We start from the raw sequence: 24,030 nt of genomic DNA, 5'->3' as shown, positions 1-24,030 counted from the left end.
TCCAACCTAAGAATTAAACTTGCGTTCTATTGCACTGAACCTGCTCTGCTCTCATTCATCAGGAGAGTGAAACGCGAAACGCTGGCAATGCTGTTTTTTTATTTACTGGAGAGAAAAGAAAATGTGGTGCATAAACAGACTGAACTGTTTCAATTCCAGAGGCACGAGATGGATCCATGCAAAAGCCGCCATGACGAAATCATGGTGGATTTAGTCTTTTTTGCTTTATCTCAATACTAACCAGCAGCAGAGGTCGACAGCCATCTTAAAATAGCCCCTTCAGAAGTGTAGGGATCGGCCACAGTGACATAAAAACAATAATACAGAAACACACACACACACTTTCCTCTCTGTTAAACACGAACACATTTCCTCCGGTTGCCAAAACTTTTGTCTCAGATTACAAGCTAAAACGTGGCTCGGATGTTGACAGGCAGGCTGACAGGCTGGATGTCACTTGTGTATGTTTACACTACGCTTTCTATTCACACACAGTATATGTTACATGTAGAAGGGTGGACAAAATATCAGAAACACTTCAGGTTAACATAGCGCTGACTTGGAGATTATCAACTACATGTGTGTCGTAGGGCTGATAGTTGTTCCTATTATTTTGTCCAGCCCCTGTCTGGCTTCGCTGCTTAGGAGAAGCAGGGACTGTTAGAAAGAAACTGCAAATCTTTCAGCCAAAAGCCTTAACTGCCATTGATTCATTTTACAGCCTATATCACATTTCTATGCACTTCCCAATCAAAAGAATCAAAGGACTTTATTTAGCTATTTTTTTTAAACAGCAGTATTTTATCACATGTGCCCTTTCTGGGTGTAAACAAACAAGCCAAATAGTTAAACGACTTTTTATATATCCTATAACTGACTTGTAGTTACATTTATTTTCTCCTTTTTGACATATAAAGGACAGGCGTGTTGGTAATTGTATGTAACAGTATGAAGTTTGTGTCTGATGTAGTAGTGTCACTATATATGTACACAAATATATATGTGTGTATATGTCTTATGATGTTTATTATAGTTTTGCTGTTGCTAGAGGGGGATTCAGGTTCGTCACAACTGAACCCAGGAGGCATTGTACTTTTTTTTTTATAACTTGACTTTTACAGAAAGTCTAAAAGGAAGAGAGTGACACCCACAGCTCGACCACATTGTGCTGCTCATCGCTGAGCAGATACTCTGTCATGTTCTCGCCAGTAGTTTGTGATTGTTGCGTCTTTTCCACTTTCTCAGGCAGCATTTGACTGAGAAACCCCTGCTCATGAAATTGTTTCAAAAAATGTTACACACAGCAATGTTATTTTTCTATTAAGTTTTATTCCAAATGTATCAGTTAGTTCATGCTGCTAGCAGTTAGTTTTTTTTTTACAGTTTGCTAATGTTTGATATGGTTTTATCTTGAATATAATACATATATATATGTATGAAGACTTAAAATAAAGATGCCATCAAAAAAGCATTTTTGTCTATGGATTTCATTCTTTCCAGACTACTGTTGCAAGCGTTTGTAAAAGCAGAGACATAAAACACGCAACATGTTTCATTTGGTTTTATTGAAATGATAACAAGGAAAACCTTAGAAAGTGTCACAGAAGACGTAACTGGCTTGTGAAGCAGCAAAGCGTCGGTTTCCCCATTTGAAGTTGGCCACTGCAGCATCACACAAGCTTCCTGGGTGTGAATCTGTGGCATTTAAAAAAAACAATAAATAGAAGAGGAATCTAAACTGAAGGTACAAAAAACCTTAAAATTTATCTGGAACAGTACCTTTTTAAAAATAAAAATAAAAGCAGGATTACAGTTAACTAAAGGAAAGAATGTTAAGGCATCGGTTGTATTGCTTTTTATAAGCTGTGTTTTCTTGGCAGTGAGTTGAGTGGCAGCACACCAAGGCTTTAAACTGTGTTGCTACACGTTTGTTGCCATTATATTTCACCAGTCAACATGTTTTATTGTCAAAATATGAAACAAATGAAACAAATTGGCTTGGATAAAAGTCTTGGCAGACTGTATTTAGTGCAAAACCCTACAGGAAGCCTGTGTATTTGTTAAAGCTCTATTCCTATTGACTGATTTTATAACGGGTATAAAGGCATCACTGTAGCATTTGAGACAAAGTGAATCAAAACACTGCTTCATCGACCTGTATCCCTTAAAACACCACAAAAAGTAAAAAACGAAACTCCTTTTCAGGGCATATTGGCAGCTAAAAAAGTCTTATGATTGGAGCGCAGTGCTTGCGGCGGAGCAGCGGGGTCAAAGGTCAGGGCTGATGGGGAGGGTCAGATGATGTCTCACAGGGCCAGTTCAGCCATAGCGCGCTCCAGGGGGTCGCTGGTCCAGTAGTCGTGGTCCCAGCCCAGGAACCAGCCGGTGAAGGTGGGCGGCTCGAAGCCCTGCTTGATCTTGACGATGGGCGTCCTGCGGTCTCTGTTGGCCGGATCTGTCTCGATGTAACGAACCGCTGAGGAAGAAAAGCTTGAATTAGTGCTGGTCATGGAGTAAACCTGAATTCCACAAGACTCTGGGAAGTCACTACTCCCAGCCAAGAAATAGTCCCACATGTAACCCCCCCCTAAAACCACATCTTGTAGTTCATACACTTCAGTTTTTGTACAGATACAGAAATGTAGGAATAAGAAAACATTCCTTTAGAGTAAACCCAATAACATCCTATTACATACAAGTTGTGTCTTAAAATAAGAATCACCCAACTTGTTTCAAGAAGTTTCTCCAAACAAGTGCCACTTTTCTTAATAGTCTCTGCACTAAGTCGAACTCAATTTTGAATGTAAATATATAAGATTATTTTGCTGATTTAGACACTATGTTATTTTTACAGCGAAGATTGTGATGTTAACCAATTAAAAAAAGTGGAGTGTTTTTTTTGTCTCGCATACTTGGATAGATTGGTGTTATCTTTAATATAAGCGAAGCTATCTGGTTTTCTCTTGGTAGATTTGGTAGACTTGGTACATGTTTTGAGATTTGGGTGTCCAACATCCAACAGTGAACCGTTAAACCACTGGAGGTCAGCAAAGACTGGATTTGCACTTAAGTGCCACAAATACAGACATGTTAATAATAATATGATGTTGAGCTTTTTTTCACATATGTCCTTACCAGATGCCATCGCTTCAGTCTTCTCCTCCTCTTGTGCCTCATTTCCGATCCAGACGAACACCTAAAAAAGGGAAAGTTTTATGGGTGTTTGTTTGTTTCATTGCAGTGCACTCTGAGTCTGTATCGTTCAGCTGAAGCAGTCAAAGCTCTGGTTTCTTTACCTGCTCCCATGTGTCGAGGATCATGACATCATCAGTGGCGAGGTCCTCTTGGGTCATCTCCCCGGGCACCTCCTCGATCTGAGAGGAGGAGAAGGATTTAGTGGAGCTCTATTGATGTGCTGTGTGCACAAAGGGCCGCGAAACTGGCACTTGTACATGTTATAAAATATTTTTCTTTTTTCTGTTGGACAATTTTTTAGTGGAAAGTGTTAACTGTGAGGTGGATTATCCAGAGTGACTGGGACATTATTTCTGGAAAGGCAAGTTATTAATGAAACGATCCTTCAACACGAGTGCAGCAGCAGAGGAAGCTCAAACCAAAGACTTACGATGAAGTTTCCAGTCTTATTGGAGCAGGCGAACAGTCTGGGTGGATGAGCGTCCATCTTGTCCTTGAGTCTGGTAGAAGTGCGATATTCCGTCTTTCCTCCCAGAGCCTCCCAGAACTGATCTGTGAGGAGGACAGGCACACTTCAAGTTATTATTGTTTTATGTATTCAAACAGGAAAAGGCGCACAAACACCTAAAGGGCTTAAAGGAATAGTTCTTTTATATTTTGTAATTTTGGAAAAGTATGCTAATTCACTTATATCTGCCTGTTAAATATGAAGCCACAGCCAAGAGACTTAGCTTAGCACAAAGACAGGAAAACATGGATGTATTATAGAGAAACGGGTGATAACAGCTAGCCTGTAACAGAATTTGCCTACAGCACCGCATTAAAGCTAAAGTTCAGTAATTAGCCAATAACCCAAAATGTCTCTTGCTTTGAAGCCGCATTAATGATTTTTTTTGGCCACTTGGGGGCAGAAGAACAGCCTGAAAGCACCACCTTCTAAAGCTGTTATGGCTAACTCGCTAGCAAACAGAGCTAGCTAGACACAGAGCAACATTAGCGTTCCTTTGGAGTCGTGTTTGTGTCTGATTAATGTAAGTCCAATATTCGCTCTCCGTTTAGCTGTGGTTTGGGTCTCCATCAACTTCTGAGAAATATATGTCTCTTTAGCTGCTAAATGCTACATGTATCTGTTGAGCTGCTGCTGAGTCAGTGGTAATTCTCGGTGGGTGTGTATTGTATAAAATGTATTGTTTTTCAATGAATATACATTTTTGAGTGTCGAACGTCGACACGTTGTGTTTCTGTGTTTCTGGACACGTTGTGAATAGGAAAGGTTAGAAACTATCAGCTTCAACTCACAGAAATCAAACGCTGAATTTCTGTTGTCTTTATCAGGCCGCCCCTCTAAAAGCAGGGTGTTTATGAAAAATTGAATGTGTTTTATGTTTTAGCCTGAGGTTTTTTATATTTGCTAGCAGAGAGCCCAGTTTCTTCTTGAGCCTCGAAAGCAAATCACAAGATTACTGATAACATCTAAAGGGGTGATGCAACCAACTCTCCTTCCCTTTAATATAGATGAGCTCAAGCACTTGCTGTAGCTGAAATACAAAATGAAAAGTGTTTCGCTTCACATTCACAAGCCACATTTTAACAGCTTGACGTTCGCTGGTGTTGGGTTTCAGTTGAGAAATAGTTATTCTGTGTTCGTCGCGTTTCCTCACCAGTCTCTCCTCCCTCAGGCAGCTCAGAGGCCGACACTCCCAGGATGTTGCACAGCTGCTGGGCTCCCTGCTTCTCTGTGTCGCTGGCACCCACTCCCACCCACAGGAAGGAGCCTCCGGGGGTCACCAGAATAAAAGCGTCATTGGAGTTCAGGTGGGATGACACGGCGTCAAGCTGCATGGACGCAGAGACATTATAGGTTGACATGTGTCGTTTTGCTACTTAAACACTGTTTGTGTTTCAGGCTGTCAGGGTTTTCCAATACGTATTCAGTCAAAGTACAGGAACACACACACTTTTAAATGTCCTGCAAGATATGTCAGGCTGTGGACACATTCATTGTTAATTATGATCTTTTCATGGGATTTGTTGACAGTGAGAAAAATATAGAATATCACCAGACTTATCCTTTAAAATCACTTGTTGCAGTGGTAAAGTTAGAAGGTGAATGATGCACGTTCTCTTACCTCCACAGCTCTGGTGTGTCCTGCTGAGTTGGAGCGCACCTGGAAGAGTCGAGTCTCTGCAGGAGCTGACTGACCTCCTTCTCTGGACGTTCCCCCCTTGTACACCACCATGGGCTGTCCTCCAAACAGACTCATCAGATGGGCAGGCTCTTTCCCCTGCACCACCCTCACCTGGTGCACAAATGGTGAAATTAACACTTGGGAACGATAAGATTGTCGCTGTTACAGTAATTCACCTCATGCAGTTTTTATGTTGTGAATTCTCCCATGGTGGTGCAACCAAATCACATCCGACAGATCCTCCCATCTTGTGTCTCGTGAAATATGCATCAACAATATGTAAAAAGAAAAGAGTCTGCTGCAATCCCAACTACAGACACAAGATGGCAGCATGGAGCTGGGCCACGTGTTCACCGTCTGTGCCACAAGGTGGTGGGTGTCAGGGTTTGTGAAATAAGGACACTGAGGGATGACGCAGTATTATGAGTCTCTTTGGTCTGCAGCTTTTGTCATAAATATTTATGGCTGTCAGATGGTGCAAGTACTTCTCCTCCTGAGTCCCAGCAACAGAGTTTACCTGGCAGAATGGAGCAATGATAAATAATCATTGATGACTTTACGTATTGTAGTCCACAGTTGAACACTTCTAACTACAAACACTCCGAGGACTCTTAGCCCTTTGTGCGTCCTCTGGTATGATATGAAACTGCACGATAGTTTTGTTATCTTAGGCAAATGTCTCGTTTGACAATTGTCAGATTCCTTGTTTTGGTTGCCGAGACCAATCACAGGCCTTCACATACTTGCTTCAGCTTCTAACCCAAGACTAGAGACCGTCGGACCAGAGCTCAGATTTTTAATGTTTGCCTTTAAAGTCCTGCAGTTTGATCACATATTTGACTTTTTCAAAAACTGGCCCAAAGTTGACAGTTCATGCTTGCTAGGATTTGTAGTCTTGTATACATCTTACTTTCATTTTGCCAATTTTATATTTAGGCAAAGTTCTCGTGCTTAGGCAACATTTATTGAGACGTTTGGCTTCTTTTGTTAAATGAAAAGCGGATTTTGTAGAAAAACCTGTTTCTACATTCCTCATAGTATTATTTTGGTATTCAGGTATTGTATCAAAAAACATTCAAACCCATTTACTGTCATGCCACAGCACAGCCACAACATGAACATGCTGAGTGAAGACACACGTGAGGAGTGAAGTGCAACTGCAGAACACAGAAATGAATGAATGGAGACTCACATGAGCACAGAGCCAGGACTCACTCTAAACACGTCAAGTCGCCGTGGTGAGTGTTCTAACATCAGGTCAGAGCAGAGTTTGGAAACACGGCTGTTATTTAAGAGAGGCAGACAGCGTTGGCGACAGAGGAGGAGGGAGCCTCCCATTAACAGCCACATCGGAATGTCCTGTTTGTGTTTGACTGAGATGGTTTCACTGTAAATTCAATTTAACTCATTATCTCATTTATTAAGTCTTAAAAGGGGCCAGAAAAATGAAGATAACTGCCCCTTCAAAAACAAGATGTTCAGATTTATCAGGAATTTGAGAAGTCATTGCTGTGCGTCTTTTGTCGCCGGCTCTGGGCAAAATCATACGAGTCACTTTGGGGAGGACGAGCAGGAGGGATTGGGAGGGGAAATACCTGAGTGGTTATAGGAGCACCAACAACCTGAAGACACAGAAAAGGTCGGAAACCAAGGGGGACAGAAGTAGCAGCGGGGAAACCGTTACGGAGAGGAGACAGAGTGAAAGGAAGTAAAGGTCAGGGAGGAGGTGACTGCGCTGAGTAAGCCAGAGGAGAGCACAGACTTTGATAACATGAATGAGAAGATGAATATAAGCTCGTGAAAAAAAAAAAGCCACTAAAGGAACAGCGCATTTTACCTGCACGGGACCACCGCCGAGCTCCTCATCCAGCTGGGCGCCGAGGATCGCAGAGGCCCCGATTTCATCCTGGCTGGAGTCCATTCCCTGCCTGGGAAACAATTAGAGAGCATCACCACTATCCTGAACATAATAAGAGGCACTGACAACTCCATATTCCACCAATTAGAACTGAAATTGGAATAAATGGCCTAGCCTCTTGTATTCTCACCACATGTAGATAATGTGTCCCTGACGTCCTCCGTGATGGTAGTTGTAAAGGATGATGTAGCTGTCTCCTCCGTAGAACTGTCCGTAAGTGGACGGATCCACCGGCACCTTGTCGGATCCCTCAATACGCCAGATCTGTCAAGAAAATAACACAGAGAGATCTCTGTGAGAAAATGTAGGGACTGTTGTTGTATTTCATGTTTTATCCCATTTACTACAAATTACACAGATATTACACTATTACAGTATAATGTAACATTGTAAACATTTTCTAGATGCAAAGCTCCTCGTGTAAATCACTCACTAATTCACAAACTCATTATTCAACACATGTAAAAAATACTGCCCCCTACAGGATGGGAAAGTAATAGCAGCAGCAACTGAGGCCTTGGAGTGCTTTTCCTTCCTCCCAGACAGACAGTTTCCATTCATTTCTGTGCTCTTGAAAATCAACTTTCAAAGACTTTCTTGAAATAAATGAAGGCTGGTGCCCCCCCCCCCAAAAAAACCCAGGTAGTACTAAAAAAACCTCTCTGATACAGAATCAGTCCAGTCCCCATCCTCTCACCTGCTTCTCTCCGCTGCCGTCATCCACCATGCCGTGCTGGGCGGCCATGGCAGCAGACTCGTGCAGGCAGGCGGCATCGAAGGGCACCTTCTCGATCCTGGCGATGCTGTTGGCGATGTAGGCTACGCCCAGGCCCTCCGTCTGATCTTTGTCCCGCCAGTTCTTGAAGAACTGCTTGAAGAGCGGCGTCTCGCCCATCTCCGGCAGGATCTGGACCTGAGTGTGTTTGGGGTAACCCATCTTCTTGATGAACTCGTCGGCGGCTTTCATCGCTTCCTTTCGCTCTTCCATGTTGGCGTCTTTGCCTGTGAGCAAGAGAAAAGATAGCTGAGGTTAGGATAATTAAGTCAAGGGAGAATATATATAAAAACTAAATAGTGATAGGAGTATTTTCGTTTTGAAAGTGTCAACAAAAATTGTTTCTGAGATGTCCGACAAGCTAACTGTGGGAGCGACTCATAGACTTCTCATTGCTTAAATGTGAAAATAAAACTGAGTTAACATGATTGGGGATGTGACAGTTTGGATTACAGGGACTAAAACAAAGTTGTTATGCATTTAAAGGGATCGTTGTCATTTCTGGAAATGCGTTTATTCTCTTTCTTGCCGAGAGTAGATGAGAAGATCGACACCACCCTCATGTCTGTAATGGTCAACATGAAGCTACAGCCAGCAGCCAGTTAGCTTAGCTTAGAATAAACACTGGAAGCAAGGGGAAACAGCTAGCCTGGCTCTGTCCAAAGGTTAAAGAAATCTGCCTTCCAGCCCCTACAAAGCTCACCAATGAACACATTATATGTTGTCTGTTTAATCCATACAAAAAAACGAAGTTTAAAAAACGTGTTGTTTTTACACGTTGGTCTTTGTACAGATTTAGCATACAACATGTTAATTACTGAGCTTTACAGATGCTGGTATTCCCCCTCAATCTTTGCGCTAAACTAAGCTAACTGTCTCCTGGCTCTAGCTTCATATTTACCGTATCAGTCTTCTCATCTAACTCTGAATATCACTGTAGTAGAACCTCTGCTAAACATCTGGGGAATCCACTGCATCACCCTGCGCTGACCTTTCCAGACGAAGATCCTGCCATCGGAGCCGTGATCCAGGATGAAGCAGTCGCCGGACTCCAGGGCGCTCTGAGCGAACGGGTTCTCTGCTGCCACAAGCGCAATGGTCATGCCTCCACTGGCATTGGACACCTGCAGGGGGGGGGAAAAGGAAGAGAGACTGTGATTAGAGGCAGGAGGTGTCACTTTTATGAGAATCAACCAATCCAAGAGCTGCTGAAAGTTAAAGGCAAAGATTTATTACGAGAGATATTAAAGGCCTGCATGTTCGTCTGGGCTGTCCCCACTTCTCTCACCTTGTACAGTTTGGCCCTCTTCCTGTTTGAAGCATCAGCCTTGATGTCATCGGACGCTCCGACTGGCAGATCTGGTTTTGGACCCAACACCTGAGGACAGAAGCAGCAGTTTCAACACAGAAGTCTTCTGCAATAAATAAGACTTAATTTGTTCTCACAATTCACTGATCTCACCTCTAACATCTTCTCCCTCTCCACCCCCTCTTCACAGACATAAACTCTGGCCCTCCCACTGCGCTCGTTGTCACGGATGCCCTTGGCAACCTGAGTAGCCTTCAGCTTCTCAAAGCGGTTGCTCTGGGAGCCACACCACTGGTAAATCTCCTGTACAGCAAGAAGAAAAGAGCAGCAAAGTAGGTGAATAAAACATTTTGTGTTTTACAAAAATCACGACCACTGAATGGATGCTTAAAAAAAAAGCTCACTGTTACAATCACATCATGTTACTTTGTTCATCTAATATCTGACTCACATTCCCCAGGTCCAGGATGAAGCAGTCTCCCTGGTTGAAGCTGTCCCAGCTGACCGCCACCTCCGTCGCCCGGACAACACGCCGACCTTTGACCTGGAGCACCCGCTGCACGACTACCTCGTTGGTGACGACGTGCTTGAACCCAGACGCCACGCCCCCTTTCTGATAAGATAAGAGTTACATTTCAAAATAAAATAGCCTGCCTTTTAAGAAAAGTGGCTCTGACCTCAACAAAATAAAATTCAAAAAAGGGAAAAAAAGTAAAACTTCTATTTTACAAATACTGAATGACAAAAGTTGTTTCTTTAGCAGTACATAAAAAAATACAACAGGAAAGCATTTTAATGGATACTTAGATATACTTAGATACTGACAAAATGATTGTGGCACAAATGACTGAAATAGCAATAAACAGGCAGAAATCACTCTTCCCAGATAACATGACCTATATGTGATCCCTGGTTTCAACTGCACCAAAACCAGAGCGAAAAAAAACTCACAAAACATGTATCTTATTCCTTGTAGATAGATATTTTGCAGTTTCTTACCATGTATTTGATTCCAGACTTAAAGTAGCCAAGAAAGGTTTTGGACTCGTGTCCCTGGACCTCGCGGTACTGGATGGGTTTCCCCCCCAGGAAGTCGTCCATTTGGACTGTAAAGATGGCCGCCGAGCCACTCTCATCCTGGGTGCAGAAATCTCCTGCAAGAGAGGAACCACAGACGTGCTCCATATTAATCCCGGTCCTTATTTTATGTCAGCAGTCACACTGTACATCCACACAGAGAGAGACACGCTCTGTCACTGAGGACTCAGTGAGTCAGGAGGTCGATGAGCTGGAGCAGCAGGGGGGGGTCCGATCCCCGCAGACACATTAATACATGCAACATTATTCTATTTCTGGTCACACAGAGTAGTTCAACAGCATGTGGGAGAGTTACATCAGATCCTGTTTATTGGTAAATGCTCTTTCCATGATCAATCAAGCTGGCTAAACGCACATGAGATCAATAGAAAAAAGACATGATGACCCAGTCAGATACATCATCTTCTGTCAATACTCACCTGTAGGACTAATCGTTTTGGCTGATCCGAATACCAATTTGACCCCCTTACAACACATACACTAACATCAATTTGGATTTTTAATTTGAAAGTGACAATGACATGTTACATGGATGTCGCTGTCCAGTGAAAGCCATGTATGATGATTACATGGTTGAAAGATTAAATTAATGGGTGGGAAAATGATGCTGCGTCTCAGGTAAAAAGCAAACAACAATTCAAACATGCCATTGAATTATCTAAAACGTTTAAGGCTGTTTTTCGTTTTGGAGTTTTCATGGCGTTCAGACCACTATATCTGTGTCTGTATCAGATATATCAACACTCTACGTGTCTTATAGGTGCAGTGATCTTTGAAAAGTAGCTCCTGTCATTGTGCGCTACAACATACAAAATAGTGGTAAAGTACAAGTACATTTTCTCCAGAACTGTACAGTTTTATTCAGATTTGACATACAAAGCAAAGGATCATTTTAAATCAGTAGTTCAAATTAGCTTTACCTCTACAAACTAAAACATTTAAATGCTGCTTAAATTGTTAAAGCATCGGTGATAATAATCTACTATATTACATCCAAATAATAAAATGCAGATAAGATGTAATTTTAACTGAGTCATATTTTGTATCCAGGACTTTAACTTCCACCACTGACAACATGTTTTTTTGTGTACGCTCAATGTTGGTGCAAAATGGTCTTGACAAAATCCCAAAAACATCACATGTACTTTGAGGTTTTAGATAAAAAAAAAAAGAAAATTGTCAGCTATGAAGTTCCACTGTATCTTTGTAAACCATTTAAGTTCCACAAGCTGATAACAAAGCACATCTGTCCGACGCTCCTAAACGGAAATGAGGCCCGTCACTCTCGTAGAGGCCAATCTGAGGAAGCAGGATGAGACGCAGCAGAAACATAAAACACAACAGCAGCAGCGGAGTAAACACCGCTTTGTCTGTAGACACACAGGGTCGTCTGTTGTTTCACATTTGAAGTGTTTCTGTCGACGTGTGCTTCGCTCCTCATCCTCCCAGATTCAATGCGTCATGTGCTAATTATCATCTGCAGCAACACTGTCAAGTGACGTTACTTTTACAGCAGCGCAGATACAGTACAGGTCCTCATCTGCTTTGCAAGTCAGACAGGATTGTAGCTGCACTGGAAAACTGAGATCAGCTCTTTTACGTTAGGCCACATGTCCATGGAAACAAGAAAAATACACCCAAGCAAAATTGGATTTTTGTTTGTCTCTTGTTGGTTATGTATTTGAATATGCTGCCTTTAAGTAGAATCATTTTTTCCCTCATAAGCTTCATCATTTGAATATGGTGCCAGATGACAGAATTAAATTCATTCCCTAATCTGACACACACTGTGTTAACTTAACCTTTTAGAGATCTTGTGTACGCAGTTTTTATTTGATTTTACGAAAGAAAATAATCACAAAGAAGGAAAATGTGGCCAAAATGTACCCTCCTTTTTTTTTATAACAAAAAAAGTCCATATATTAAAGCAGATATTCCCTTCAACTCCTCTCATTTCTCTGTAATACCACATTATAACGTCCGTCTGCACTGCACTCACCCAACCAGAAGTGGAGGTCGTACTGCAGGTGGCCGGAGCGTTGTTTGATGGTGTTGAGGATGAGGTAGGCGTCTCCGGTGTAAAATCCCCCGTACAGGTTCTCAGGAACAGGCACCAGGTCAAAGTTCTCCACCCTCCACACCTGGAGGCCCGGCTTCTGTCCGGCCCGCTCAAACTCTGGGTGTTGCGCTGCCATCCTGCCTGCAGGAAAAATCACACGCCTGAGATTTAGTGCGTTCCCGTGGCAACAAGCATGTGTTTTTTACGCTCAGGAGCAGTGGTCAAATACTGCGGAGATAAGAGTCGCAGAGCTTTGCAGTAACGTTTTAAAAGTGAGACTGGGACTCTAGTTGTGAGTTGTTTGTTCTGGAAAACATAAAGCCACTCCCCTTAAGGCTGAGTTGTTGCCATGGATACAAAGATAAAGTTTAGGGTTATAGTTAGATATTAGTGCACAGTGGGGTGAGTCACTGGTGCCCTGTTCTCAGGGTGTTTCCTCCAGTGAGCAGGAAGAGGAAGCCCTGGCAGTTATGAGTCAGCCGTTGTCATAACTGCCGGTGATGGTGGCAAAAGAAACACTGTGTACAATTATATATAGGAAAAGACTGGTGTATAATCAGACATATTTGTTCCTCAATCTATCATAACTATATGCACGCAGACACAAACATCTGGACACCAGGCGTGGGAGATCTTCTACCACACTATATTTAACTTCAACAAGTAAAATTGGTGGAGACCCCCTTTAAAGGCATATAAACCTAACAAAATAGCAATGTGACTAAATCTGTACTACAATCTTTCTGGTCTTACAGTACATGGCATCGTATTGCACAGCCCTAATGGACACATCAGCAGTCAGACATTGGTCCAGTCGCAGGCAAATTCACAAACACTCACACCCAAACATTCATGTACACGCATACCATACACTTCAGCCATATCTGACAGAGTAAAAGACATGAGGCGCCCAATCAAGAGTTTCAAGTAGGTGTCTGTGCTGCATTGGATTACAACCCGCTGGCCTCTCAGCGGCATGTGTGGATGTTAGAGATTTTTAGGATGAGAGTTGAGCATCCTGTTAAAATCTTGCCTGGAAACTGTTTGCAGAACAGTTTATGAATGATTCAGCTGATTCTGTTGGTTTGGACATGCTTCAGATGTCTATCTATGAGAGGATTTTAAAGTATTGATTGTTTAGAGACTGGCCTGCATAAACAGTGGGGGTTCTTCTGCTGCTTCCAGATCTCAGCATTTAAAGGCACCCAGCTGAATATTTGACCACTTGTATCGCTATGTAGTCATGCTTTGTTCGTATTTCGTGCACACAAGGGTGACGTGATACCAAGTCGTGCGGATGGTTTCACGCCACTCCACTGATCTACAGCTGACAGCGGTAATGTGCCAAAGAAAAGCAGCAATGCACCCACAAAGGCAAGGATGAAGAGGACTGCTAGCAGTAAACAATGTAGGTTTAAACTTCTTCCAGAAATGGCCTATGCAAAGGTTTCACGAGGGAGGAAATGCGTTCAATACATTTATTAAGGCCTCAAGGATGCACACAATGTGTTTTGGTGCGAAACGAAAATGTAAACATAAACTCCACATCGCATCAAAACTGCTAATAATGATGGCTATAAAATGATCCTTTTATACATTTTGCTGCCAACACTTACTTTTACTTTTTACATCGTGGTTTTGCTGCTTTTATTTCAGTAAAAGACGTGAATACATCTTCATTAGACCTAAATGTTTGTTAGATCACACAGCCCACACCGTGAAGGATTCATTTTCATAAAATATGTGAACAGATGTGCCTTCGGAGATTTTGCAGCAGACTCTGACCCGCACCACGCATTAGTCGCTCCTACAGAAAACACTGCAGAGACAGAGCAAACAGTCTCTCTGAAGTGAAGCAGCGTTCTCATATTAGAAGCTGGACTCTCTGAAAAGGGCTTCTCTGACCTTTTATGGTGCGTTTCTTCTTTATTTCACTAATTCGTTTAAATGGTGATGTATTTATAAGACATTCAAACCATCACTGCTCTCAACTGTAAAGAGCCGTTGATAAAGCTCAGGTTCAGGTATCACAAAAAATGCAAAAAGTTAAGGTCATGTGGTTCAAAATGAACACAGAGTCCAGTTTTCCGCAGGAATGCTGCTTGGACCGGCTGCCTCTCAATTTGCATGACTAGCCGTCCACATTGGAGCAAGAATCGGCCATTCTTCTAGGCGGCCGCCTGCCCACAAACATGACAGGAATCTGCTCCTGGCCCTGGAAGAGGGAAGTGGCTCCGATATTCACGGAACCGGGCCAACAAATGTGGGGTTCCTTCCCCCCCATTTCTGATCTCCTCTTATGTAACTGCTAGACTCAATGCACAGTGTTTTGGAGCTATGGAATGTTTCAGCATGGAAAAGTATTTTCACAGTCAACAGATTTTTAAATGGGACACCCATTTAAAGCTCCTTCACATGAAAGCATACGCAGCCAAAACAGCAAAAATGTAGCCAAAGCAACTGGGTACCCTGGAGTCCTACGAGGTCATGCACCGTCTGAACTTCCATGACACTGCAGCGCCTGCATCCAGGCTTTTGGGGTCATTATAGCTTGATGGAGGATGTGGAAAGATTTTTCCTACAGTAGCCTGGTGGAGTTTCCAGCTTGAATGCCACAAAAGTCAGACAGCAAATCGGCAGCGTCTCTGGCCACACAGAAACATTTAACTGAGCCTCAGGCAAGTATTAGCAATGTTTAATCTCTAATCTGCCAAGTCTGAAAACAAGGATAACAATAGATAAATAGCCGGTTAAAGGTAAATAGGGTTACACTGATGAGTTCATTCAAAGGAGAATAATGAGTTTAGCAACCTCCCTCAAAATGCCTCTAAATGAGGTAGTTACCACGTCCTCCAAACTGCTACTTCCTAAATGTCTGGGGAACCACCTGAAACAGCTGCGGCGAGAGAATACAATAACTTTATGTTCCCAAGCAACTGGCAATAAATCAGCAACTTCTGCTTGAGTTGATATACAGCCATTCATTAACTCAAAGTGACACACCCTGCAATATGAAAACAGCTTGCATGCAGAGATCTGAGCTGAGCACGGGGACCCTCATTAACACAGAGGCGGACGTACAGCTGAGACTTTTTAAAATGTAAGCCCCTGAAGGTAACGTACGGCATATAAACACCTAAGACTGTGGTCATGACGCCGTCTGCCAGTGTAGAGAGCAACAGGAAAACTTGCTACTTCAGTTTTCACTTCGTAACTACACTTGAAGTAAAGTTTTGCATCATTGCTTCTATGTCGTGTAAGTTTCATGACAAAAGCACCAATGTAACCCATTCGATCCCCGTGATGAATGTTCAAAAACACACTGCATATGTAGCTCTCAGATTGCCTGAAAATAGAGCTGCCCCCCCCCTCCCAAAAAAAAAATCCTGAAAAGTTGACTTGTTCAAAAAGTCTTTTCATCCAGCAGCAGACGAGTACCTTTACTCTGAAACATTTCATTGAAAATATCACTTTTTGTGTGACTTTTTATTCTGAAGATCTTTGTTTCTGTGGTACTAAATAAATATGGCTGCCTTTGGCTGGGATCTGATGGAGAGAGAAATATTCTGTCTGTCTCTGCACATCAAAGCCCTTTCATCCCACAGTTAGATACTGTGTCTGCGACTTAATAAAGCAAACATCAGAGGGGACGCACAGCATCCCAATCACCTCACCCTTAACATCAGCGACAAAAGATAGACAACAAAGGAAAATCCAACAGGAATGAGGGAGGAGGTTAGAGAATGTAGTTTAAGACACAATGAGTTTCAGTTTTTTTTTACAAATTAGAATATTTTTGTGCAAAGTTTTGTTGAATGAAGACTAAAACAAGCATTAACCATGAAGCGTTTCTGGCAGCAGGTTGGATAAAGTGACTCGGGGGGGGGGGGGGTAGTTTGTTTGACTCACACAGCCACAGGCTAAAATAGAGCAGGTCACATGACTAGCGGTTAGTGCTTCTCCACAGGCATGCTGGGAAAAGCAGACGGTGTCAGCAGGGCCACCCCACACCTCTGCAGACCCAGAGGTATTCGTCGAGTTTCTTCCCCCACACTGCAGGCTCTTTGCCCCCCTCCTTCGCCTCCAAATAAACATGAAGTAAGTCTGTCATTCCAACCTCAGTTATGTGGTCCCCTCCCCCGTTTTTTTTTTGCCAGCCCCTCTTTTGTGTCTGCCTTCCCTTGAGGCCTGTGTGAAAGCTTGATCCAGCGTGCAGATAGCAACAGTGGATTCATATGATACCAATGTTTTTGAAGCCCTTGTGATTCGTCTGCTGGTGTCCCACTTCAATAACAAGCACATGATATTTTTTATCTGTGACATCTGAATTTCTGGCCTTCTGTCTTGAGTTTCTCCCCCCAAAACAACACAGAGATTCTTCCTTCAGGAAAAAGGGGGATTCTTGATGACTCATTTTCTCCATGTCTCTCAGCCTCTCGAGGGCCGTGCAGCTGCCCTGCAGCTCGCTCAGGACACATAACACACACACACTCAACACTCTTTACAAGCCACTCGACGTCCCGTTCATGTGTGTACAAAGTGTAAGGCAAAGAGAATCAAAATGGCTGTTTATGGCTTTGTAAATAACTGCTATGATATATGGTTGTAATTAAAGGATATGAGAGGGTTATTTCTGGAACAATCTACCTGAAAAACACTTCAGCTGGGGGGCAAAGTACTCTGTAACCAGTTCTGTTCCTGATTTAATCATATCCAGCATATAAACTCATATTTTACTCCTATTTATCTTATAAACAGAACCGTATGTATTTAACATGTGATTTAACTGCAATGCCTGCAGATAGTGCCCTAAATGCAAAGCAGCTGGAGGACACGATGTGTATTTGGAGTGTGGCCGTTTTCTTCCTTTCTTCCTCAACTGGAAAAACATTGACTATATTGAAGTCAATAGTAAAACCCCCCAACTTCTCTCCTCATAAATACAGTGTCAGTAAATATTTTCTACAACAGCTCATGGTCTCGGTTGCAAACTTCACCTCTTCGACTGTGTGTGTTGGTAGATTTAGAAAGTTACCGTCTCATGCAGAAGATAATATTGCTTCAAGAAGGGTTCATGTTTGAGATTTTTTGTGAACGCCCCACCCAACCACGACCCATTCAGCTGTCCAGAAAATGACTCAGGGGAGCGCTTTCTGATCTGCCCCCCCGCCCCCGGTGGTTAAGGTCGGGTCAAGTTTAGGCAACTAAAACTACTTGGGTATGGTTAGGGGAAAACATACACTGACATTTTTGGTTAAAATTGAGCTAAATTATGTTTAAAAGTTAAAAGTCTGTCTGTCTGTCTAAGTTATGTTTCATATGATATATTTCGATAAGTAGTTAGGAACAGCTTTACACTGAAATGCAGTGATTTAAATGCTGAAATGATGGTTATGGGTAACCCAGTTTTAATCCAGACATTTTCTGACCTGCAGATCACCAAATCATTGTTTACTGAGTTTGTGTGGCGAACCATCCACCCGACCTCCTCCCTAACGTCACGCCACCTCCACTTTTGCTACTGAGAGAGGACATAAAGGACAGCCATTGCATGACTGCATGGCCGCTGCTTGTCAGGAGTGGCAAACATAACCTGCGGTTACAATTAAATACTTTAAAGACCTATGCTGTCATTTGTCATGCAAGGACAGTCTCCCAAACTTGGATTTGGATTTTCTGGCCCCAGCCTTTTAGTGACATCCCATTCTATGTTTTTCTACCAGACACACGTTAAACATGATTTCCTGTAAAACAAAAACAATATTTCCTTTCTTTCTTTTCCCTCGTTCTAAATATGGAGAATGTGTTCACATACAAACATGCACACCAGTTCAGCTGTTCTGCCCTCCTGCACAGTTGTTTGAGGCTTATATCTAAATCTGAAGGGGGGTGTAGTACAGTCGGTGGGTTCAGGCGTCCCGTAATCTCTGTCTGTCTGACAGCTGAGTGTGGACCTGACACGGCGCTTTCTGGTTGGCTAACAAAGGTCTGTCCATATCTTCCTCATACATTCACACACACACACACACACACACACACACACAGACAAACCTATACATCCCACTGTGTGACGCACACACCTCCTGTCTGCTTTAACAAACCATACACAGGATGTTGTGACTAACTTCCTCAGTGAGCAGTCCCACTATTTGGTTGTGTGTTTCTATGGCAACCACAGGGGTATTTGCATATACAGTGGGGCACTTTGAGATGCTCAAACTAATTACTTCACTTTTCTTTTTTTCTTTTTTTTTTTTACAATAATGCAGCTCAACACAGCATGGCAAATATTATCACATCATTGCAGCCTGTACTCACTGTAAATAGTGAAGGAAGTATGTGACAGAGCCTGTGGCCAGATTAAGTGGAACCACACAGCATTTTTAGTCATCTTCCAGGGCTTCCACTGCCTGCCCATATATGGCTGTGTTGCACTTTAGATGAAAAGCAGGGTTTACGCCTCTTTAAATGAGCTTTGGTTCAAATACACCATTTTTACATGCAGAAAGAAGCCAAGTATTTCACTCTGTACACTCTCTCTTCCCAGCACACCAAACCTTTGTTCCAGTCGGGATGGAAAGTAACGGTTCATTTCATTGTAGCACTAATTAAGGCATCAAATTACCGTCCAGCAATCTGTGCCACGGGGTCTGTTGTTTCTTTCAAGAAAGTGGGCTTTAACCTACCTGAACGCGGAGGTTGTGATCGGTGACGGACGGTTGTGGACCTGACTGAGCCGCGGTGAGCGCTTCTAGCTGCAGCGGGAGCAGAGAGGCGTCGAATCGGCGGGGCGGCGGAGCGAAGAGCCGCTGTTTATGCTTCTGGACCGGGACACTCCCCGTTATGACACTCCCCTGGCCTGGCTGCTGCACCGCCTGCTGCACCGCCCGCAGAGGCGCATGGGCGCGCACACGCACACTGATCATCTATCAGTCTATTGAGGACCAGGCCTGCTTTTGTGAAGCCTTTGCTGCATTTTTATGAATGTGTTATAAAGGTGAATAGGTTTACATTTAATAGGTATAGTGCATTCTTCTTTATTTCTGTGTCATTTCTGTCATTCCGGCTCCTCCCACATGGGATTACAAGGCGGCCTCAAAAATGAGAGATTGAGCATCTCAAAGAATAATAATACAAAGGTGTTTTTTCTTGCAGGGGTTGTACATTTAAGGACTGAGCCTGCACTTCCGGCCCCCGACAGAGTGTGCATCTTGAACAACACTGCCCCTGCCTGGTCCTGGTGTAGGCTACCACCACCTTTATGCTACTGTAATGGAGACTGTGCGTGATGCATGCATGTTATGCGCGCCCACAACCAAACAGCGCTGATTCACTACAGAATAAAATTCAACCCAACTCTAATATGATGCATTCATGCATGCTGCTCGCTGTATGGATGTACCTGCTCATGGACTGTCCAGGGGCTCACAGAGGGTCAAAGGTCGGCAGTCTTTGTCATTGGGCATTTCAGACTTGTTTTTTCAGAAAAGGAGATAACGACACACTTTTCTTGCAATTACGACATGTATTCATTACATCATAATAATTACATCATACTAGTGTTTCTAGATATTATGTAAGCACCTGCATGAGAAATTGGCTGGGCAAGTTTCCTAATCTATTGCACACCATTTAACAGTAATGAACCTGAAAGCAGACAGATCAAAAGTAAATCCTTGGTACAGCAAGTGCATTCATTTTGGTCATGATTATGCATTAACTATGTAATACAGTTCGTACAAAATCATAAAATTGTGTAAGTGTATAATCTCCAATTGCAAAACACTGAGACACTATAGGGGAAAAGGAAACAAAGTTTATGTGACAAAGTTTATGACTTTGTAAGAACACACAAACAAACAAGTTTTGTCTTTTTGGACACCTGCTAATTAGGCGAACCAGCACTGGGTGGTGTGGCATGGACATGTTTATGTTGTACAAAAGTATTGTCTAAAGAGAATAAGAACATGCAGCCATCTGTGCGATGTAAACCAGCACAATGCTTTTTTGGAAGTCAATGAACAGAAACTGGAATGTGCTTAACTGATTTATCCTATTAGGACTATATTAACTTTTTATTATCGCACCCATAACAGGGTGCGCTATCATGTAGCAAACACAGCCACAGACAGAAATCATTGGCTCCAATTGTTTATATTGTACAATGCTATAAATACACATGGAGGATAAGAGGGAAAACACAGCACACAGTTCAGTCCACAACTGCCTGACTGCCACCAAATCTGTGGGATTTTACATTGTTTTGTCTTTTTCTGTCTAGTTGATAGGTAAACTCCAACACTATACTACTGATGATAATACTAATGATACTGCTGATGATAGGTACATGTAATATTTTAGCATTCAAAATGAATAGTGTTTATTTTCATTTATTTATTTATTTAATAAGTTGTCTGAAGACTTGCCCCAGACATTGAGGATACTGATTGGCCCTGGGCGGTTTTCCATCACCAGTCAGTTACTGTCGCACAGAATGAGTCACAATTTATGATTGATTATTGATTATGATCAACCCAAATTCAACATTTTAACTATAGAAGTTATAAACATATTTTAATGAACTTTTCTTCTTGTGTTTAAGGTATGTTGTGGTACAGTAAGTAACAAAAAGTTATTTTTACCCTTGTGCATTTAGAGCTTCCCTTAACTGACACTACCTGCATTGTCTGCATCTTGCACGTTAAACTGATTTGTTTTTTCCATTAAATTGATTTGTAAATCCCACAATATCTATTTATTACATGTGTTTGGAAATCAAAACACAAATTCAGGCATTATATTGTCCTTATCATGTTCTTTTTGGCCTTGGAGAGAGAAGAATTGACCCCCAACATGTACCTGGTGGCCCTGTACCTTACTGTAAACCCACATATTCAAATCTTGGTGGCCCTCTAGTGGACAAAAGACAAAAACAGAGTAACAGAGGGTTACTTGTATTCATCTTCTGGCATATTTACCACACAAATATGACACAGTTGACCGAATAAGAAAGGCAAAAACAAGGTAGTGTTATCAGCTTGCTGACCTAACTTAACAGGACATTTGATTGGAGTGTTTATGGAGTGTCAGTGACAGAATTTATCTATCTGACTTTTCCTCTTTCACTTCGTCTGTTATTTTGTACCATTAAACAATATTAAAGCTGTTGTGAAGAAGGTAGAGTGATTGCTGACAGTACTGTTTTTCACGACAATATCTAATAACGATGCATAGCAGCAACATGTTGCATTAGGGCAGCAGGAAAATATTTGTATCCTCCTTGGGGACAAATGTGTTATACAAGTCACACATTGCCTCAAACAGACAATGTATATCAAATTACTCACACGGATGTGTGTTCTAAAATTAGGGGCTGTAATTCATGCACACATTGAAGGACTCCAGTCATGGATGAAAAGACCCTAACAAGAAAGTCTTGTTTTTGTGGCTTGCTGTATTCAGACAGCAACACAAGCTGCATTCAGCCTGACAGGAAGTGCCAAAGTTATAACAAAATGTGCCAGCCTAAAACAGCGTTTTAATTCTTTTATCGGAATTGTAACAGTCTCTTACTTTTTTCCTGTTTGCATGTTAGCATTGTCATTGTGTGGATGTTTAGTGTGCTAGCATTAGCATGTAGCTCAAAGCACCTCTGTGCCTACAAAATAGAATTTAATTTGTGAACCTAAAAACATTAGAAGTTACATTTAAAAAATTTAAAAAGTAAACAGCAACGTCTCCTTGTGGAAACAAAGTCCTGGTTACTGGATAATCCACAGAGCTCACTGTGGTTGACTATCAACGACATTCAGTCGTCTCAGTGAAAACAGTTGACAGTGAGTTTTGTGGCTTATCCTCAAGGATGGATATGAAACTCAAGCTGCCAGTTGGCCATTGCAAAATCTGAGACTTTCAACACGGTTTCCTTTTATTTCTTTGCTGAAAGTTTTTTGTTCTGTCAGTCTCTGTGATGTGTGTGTGTGTGTGTGTGGGGGGGGATGCTGGGCCAGCAGAGGGACGTGCTGCAGTTGGTTGTTTGAAGAAGACTGAGGGGGGATCTTGTCTTTGGAAATGTCAATTAAAGGGTTTGAAATCATTGTCAGGTGAAGTGGGTCAGAAAGCAGTGCCTGGGAGTGAACTGACAGCTTCACCGAGCCTAATAAGATATTGCAGTTGGCAGTTTTGATAGCTCCACTCCAACTGAACAAGCATCTGGCAAAGAAATACTCATCTCCGTTTCTTTTCTTGCGGGCTTGCCATTTGATGGTTATCCTCACACTCCTGCATTTCATAGCAAGCTGCAATGCTGTATCTCTTTTTTTTCCCTTCAGTGGGTATACTTCCTCTGAAAGAGATAAAGGATATGAACTGTCCACCAACAGACTGCGGTTCCTTTACAGTATACATGACTTACTGAAAATAATGTGAGGAGAACAGAGATATCTCTAATTCTGATACAGCGGAGGTATGTTTTGGTGCTACATAGTTTTTTTTATGAAGTATGCCTACTTTTGGAAAGTCAGCAGTCACACTCTTCAATTAGTCAGGAAGATTCTCCAATTAAATTTGTTTTTAATATTGTACTTTGTCCCCTCATGAAGAAATATTTCAGATTCAGAGTGATCAAAGTATGTTGACACGTACCTGGAATGTGTCTCTGGTTTTCAGTTGCTATCGATATCCTTTTACACTATGCAGAGAACACATTTTCACGAGCAAAAAAATACAGACATACAGCTAAGATTACAGCATTTGATACAGCAAATATACAGGCAAGACAGCAAACAGCATCTGTATACCGGTCAAACTGTTACTGTTATGCTAGTGCAAGAGTGCATGACAGTGCAAAGAAAACTAGTATGAATATGTATCTCACTGTGTATACAGAGGTGATTTACCTGCATGATATACAGTCTGCTTAGACTTAAAAGTCCTGTATTGTAGAAAGGGAGATGTCTATGTCTTTTTTTTTTATCATAAAGCAGGCAGCAGCCTTTAAACGAGCCGTCAGAACTTCTGTAAATTTGTGATGTGACAACTATACAGTCACCACAATCAGCCACGCCCCCAGCAGGTCATCTGCTCCAGACACAGCACCACCCACCAAGTACAGGGACGCTCATGCACCCGCTCAGTCTGTCATCTGTTATTGGAGAGCTCTGCTCAGGACTACTCTTCTTAGTGTTTGGAGGTTGGCCAGTTTGTCTAAAACGGCTTGTTTCAGACAGACGGTGAACTGAGGGGCTGCATGAAGGGCCAGCAGAAGATAAATAAGGACTTTTCTGAACTGTGAATCATGCAAAGCTACTCTAGTGGAGTCCCAGAATACAAAATATAGAGCTGAAATGAGCATAATATGGGACCTTTAACATACTCATATAATTTGAGCAAGCCTTTATATAAAAAGAGCATCCCTGAATTGGAGATTGTTGGTTGATAAGGTGTATTCACATTGAAAAGGATACTACAGGTGCCACTGTGGTCCTC

General features: G+C 42.2%; 1 protein-coding gene across 1 annotated transcript; it reads right to left on the bottom strand.

Moving 5' to 3' along the window:
- Positions 1-1,546: 1,546 nt before the first annotated feature.
- Positions 1,547-19,366, bottom strand: gsna (gelsolin a). Its single transcript, XM_070924919.1, has 16 exons — positions 19,230-19,366; positions 12,484-12,684; positions 10,386-10,540; positions 9,838-9,999; positions 9,540-9,689; positions 9,366-9,455; positions 9,069-9,201; positions 8,000-8,304; positions 7,433-7,566; positions 7,222-7,312; positions 5,325-5,495; positions 4,857-5,031; positions 3,626-3,747; positions 3,297-3,374; positions 3,136-3,196; positions 1,547-2,476 (listed from the first exon to the last, which is right to left on the bottom strand). The coding sequence occupies exons 2-16, from the start codon at positions 12,677-12,679 to the stop codon at positions 2,307-2,309; spliced, it is 2,193 nt and encodes a 730-aa protein (XP_070781020.1). The 5' UTR covers positions 12,680-12,684; positions 19,230-19,366; the 3' UTR covers positions 1,547-2,306.
- Positions 19,367-24,030: the final 4,664 nt, after the last annotated feature.

Source organism: Enoplosus armatus, chromosome 18 (genome assembly GCF_043641665.1).
Source record: "Enoplosus armatus isolate fEnoArm2 chromosome 18, fEnoArm2.hap1, whole genome shotgun sequence".
NCBI classification, from domain to species: domain Eukaryota; kingdom Metazoa; phylum Chordata; class Actinopteri; order Centrarchiformes; family Enoplosidae; genus Enoplosus; species Enoplosus armatus.
The sequence above is the reverse complement of the archived record's forward strand: the minus strand, read 5'-3'. Positions and strand labels throughout refer to the sequence as shown.

Excerpts from the sequence above, each read along its gene's own strand:
- gsna (XM_070924919.1), bottom strand. The coding sequence starts at position 12,679 with ATGGCAGCGCAACACCCAGAGTTTGAGCGGGCCGGACAGAAGCCGGGC. Across the intron at positions 10,000-10,385 it reads AGTCTGGAATCAAATACATG|AAAGGGGGCGTGGCGTCTGG; the intron begins GTAAGAAACTGC and ends TTATCTTATCAG. Across the intron at positions 9,202-9,365 it reads AGAGGGCCAAACTGTACAAG|GTGTCCAATGCCAGTGGAGG; the intron begins GTGAGAGAAGTG and ends CCCCCCCTGCAG.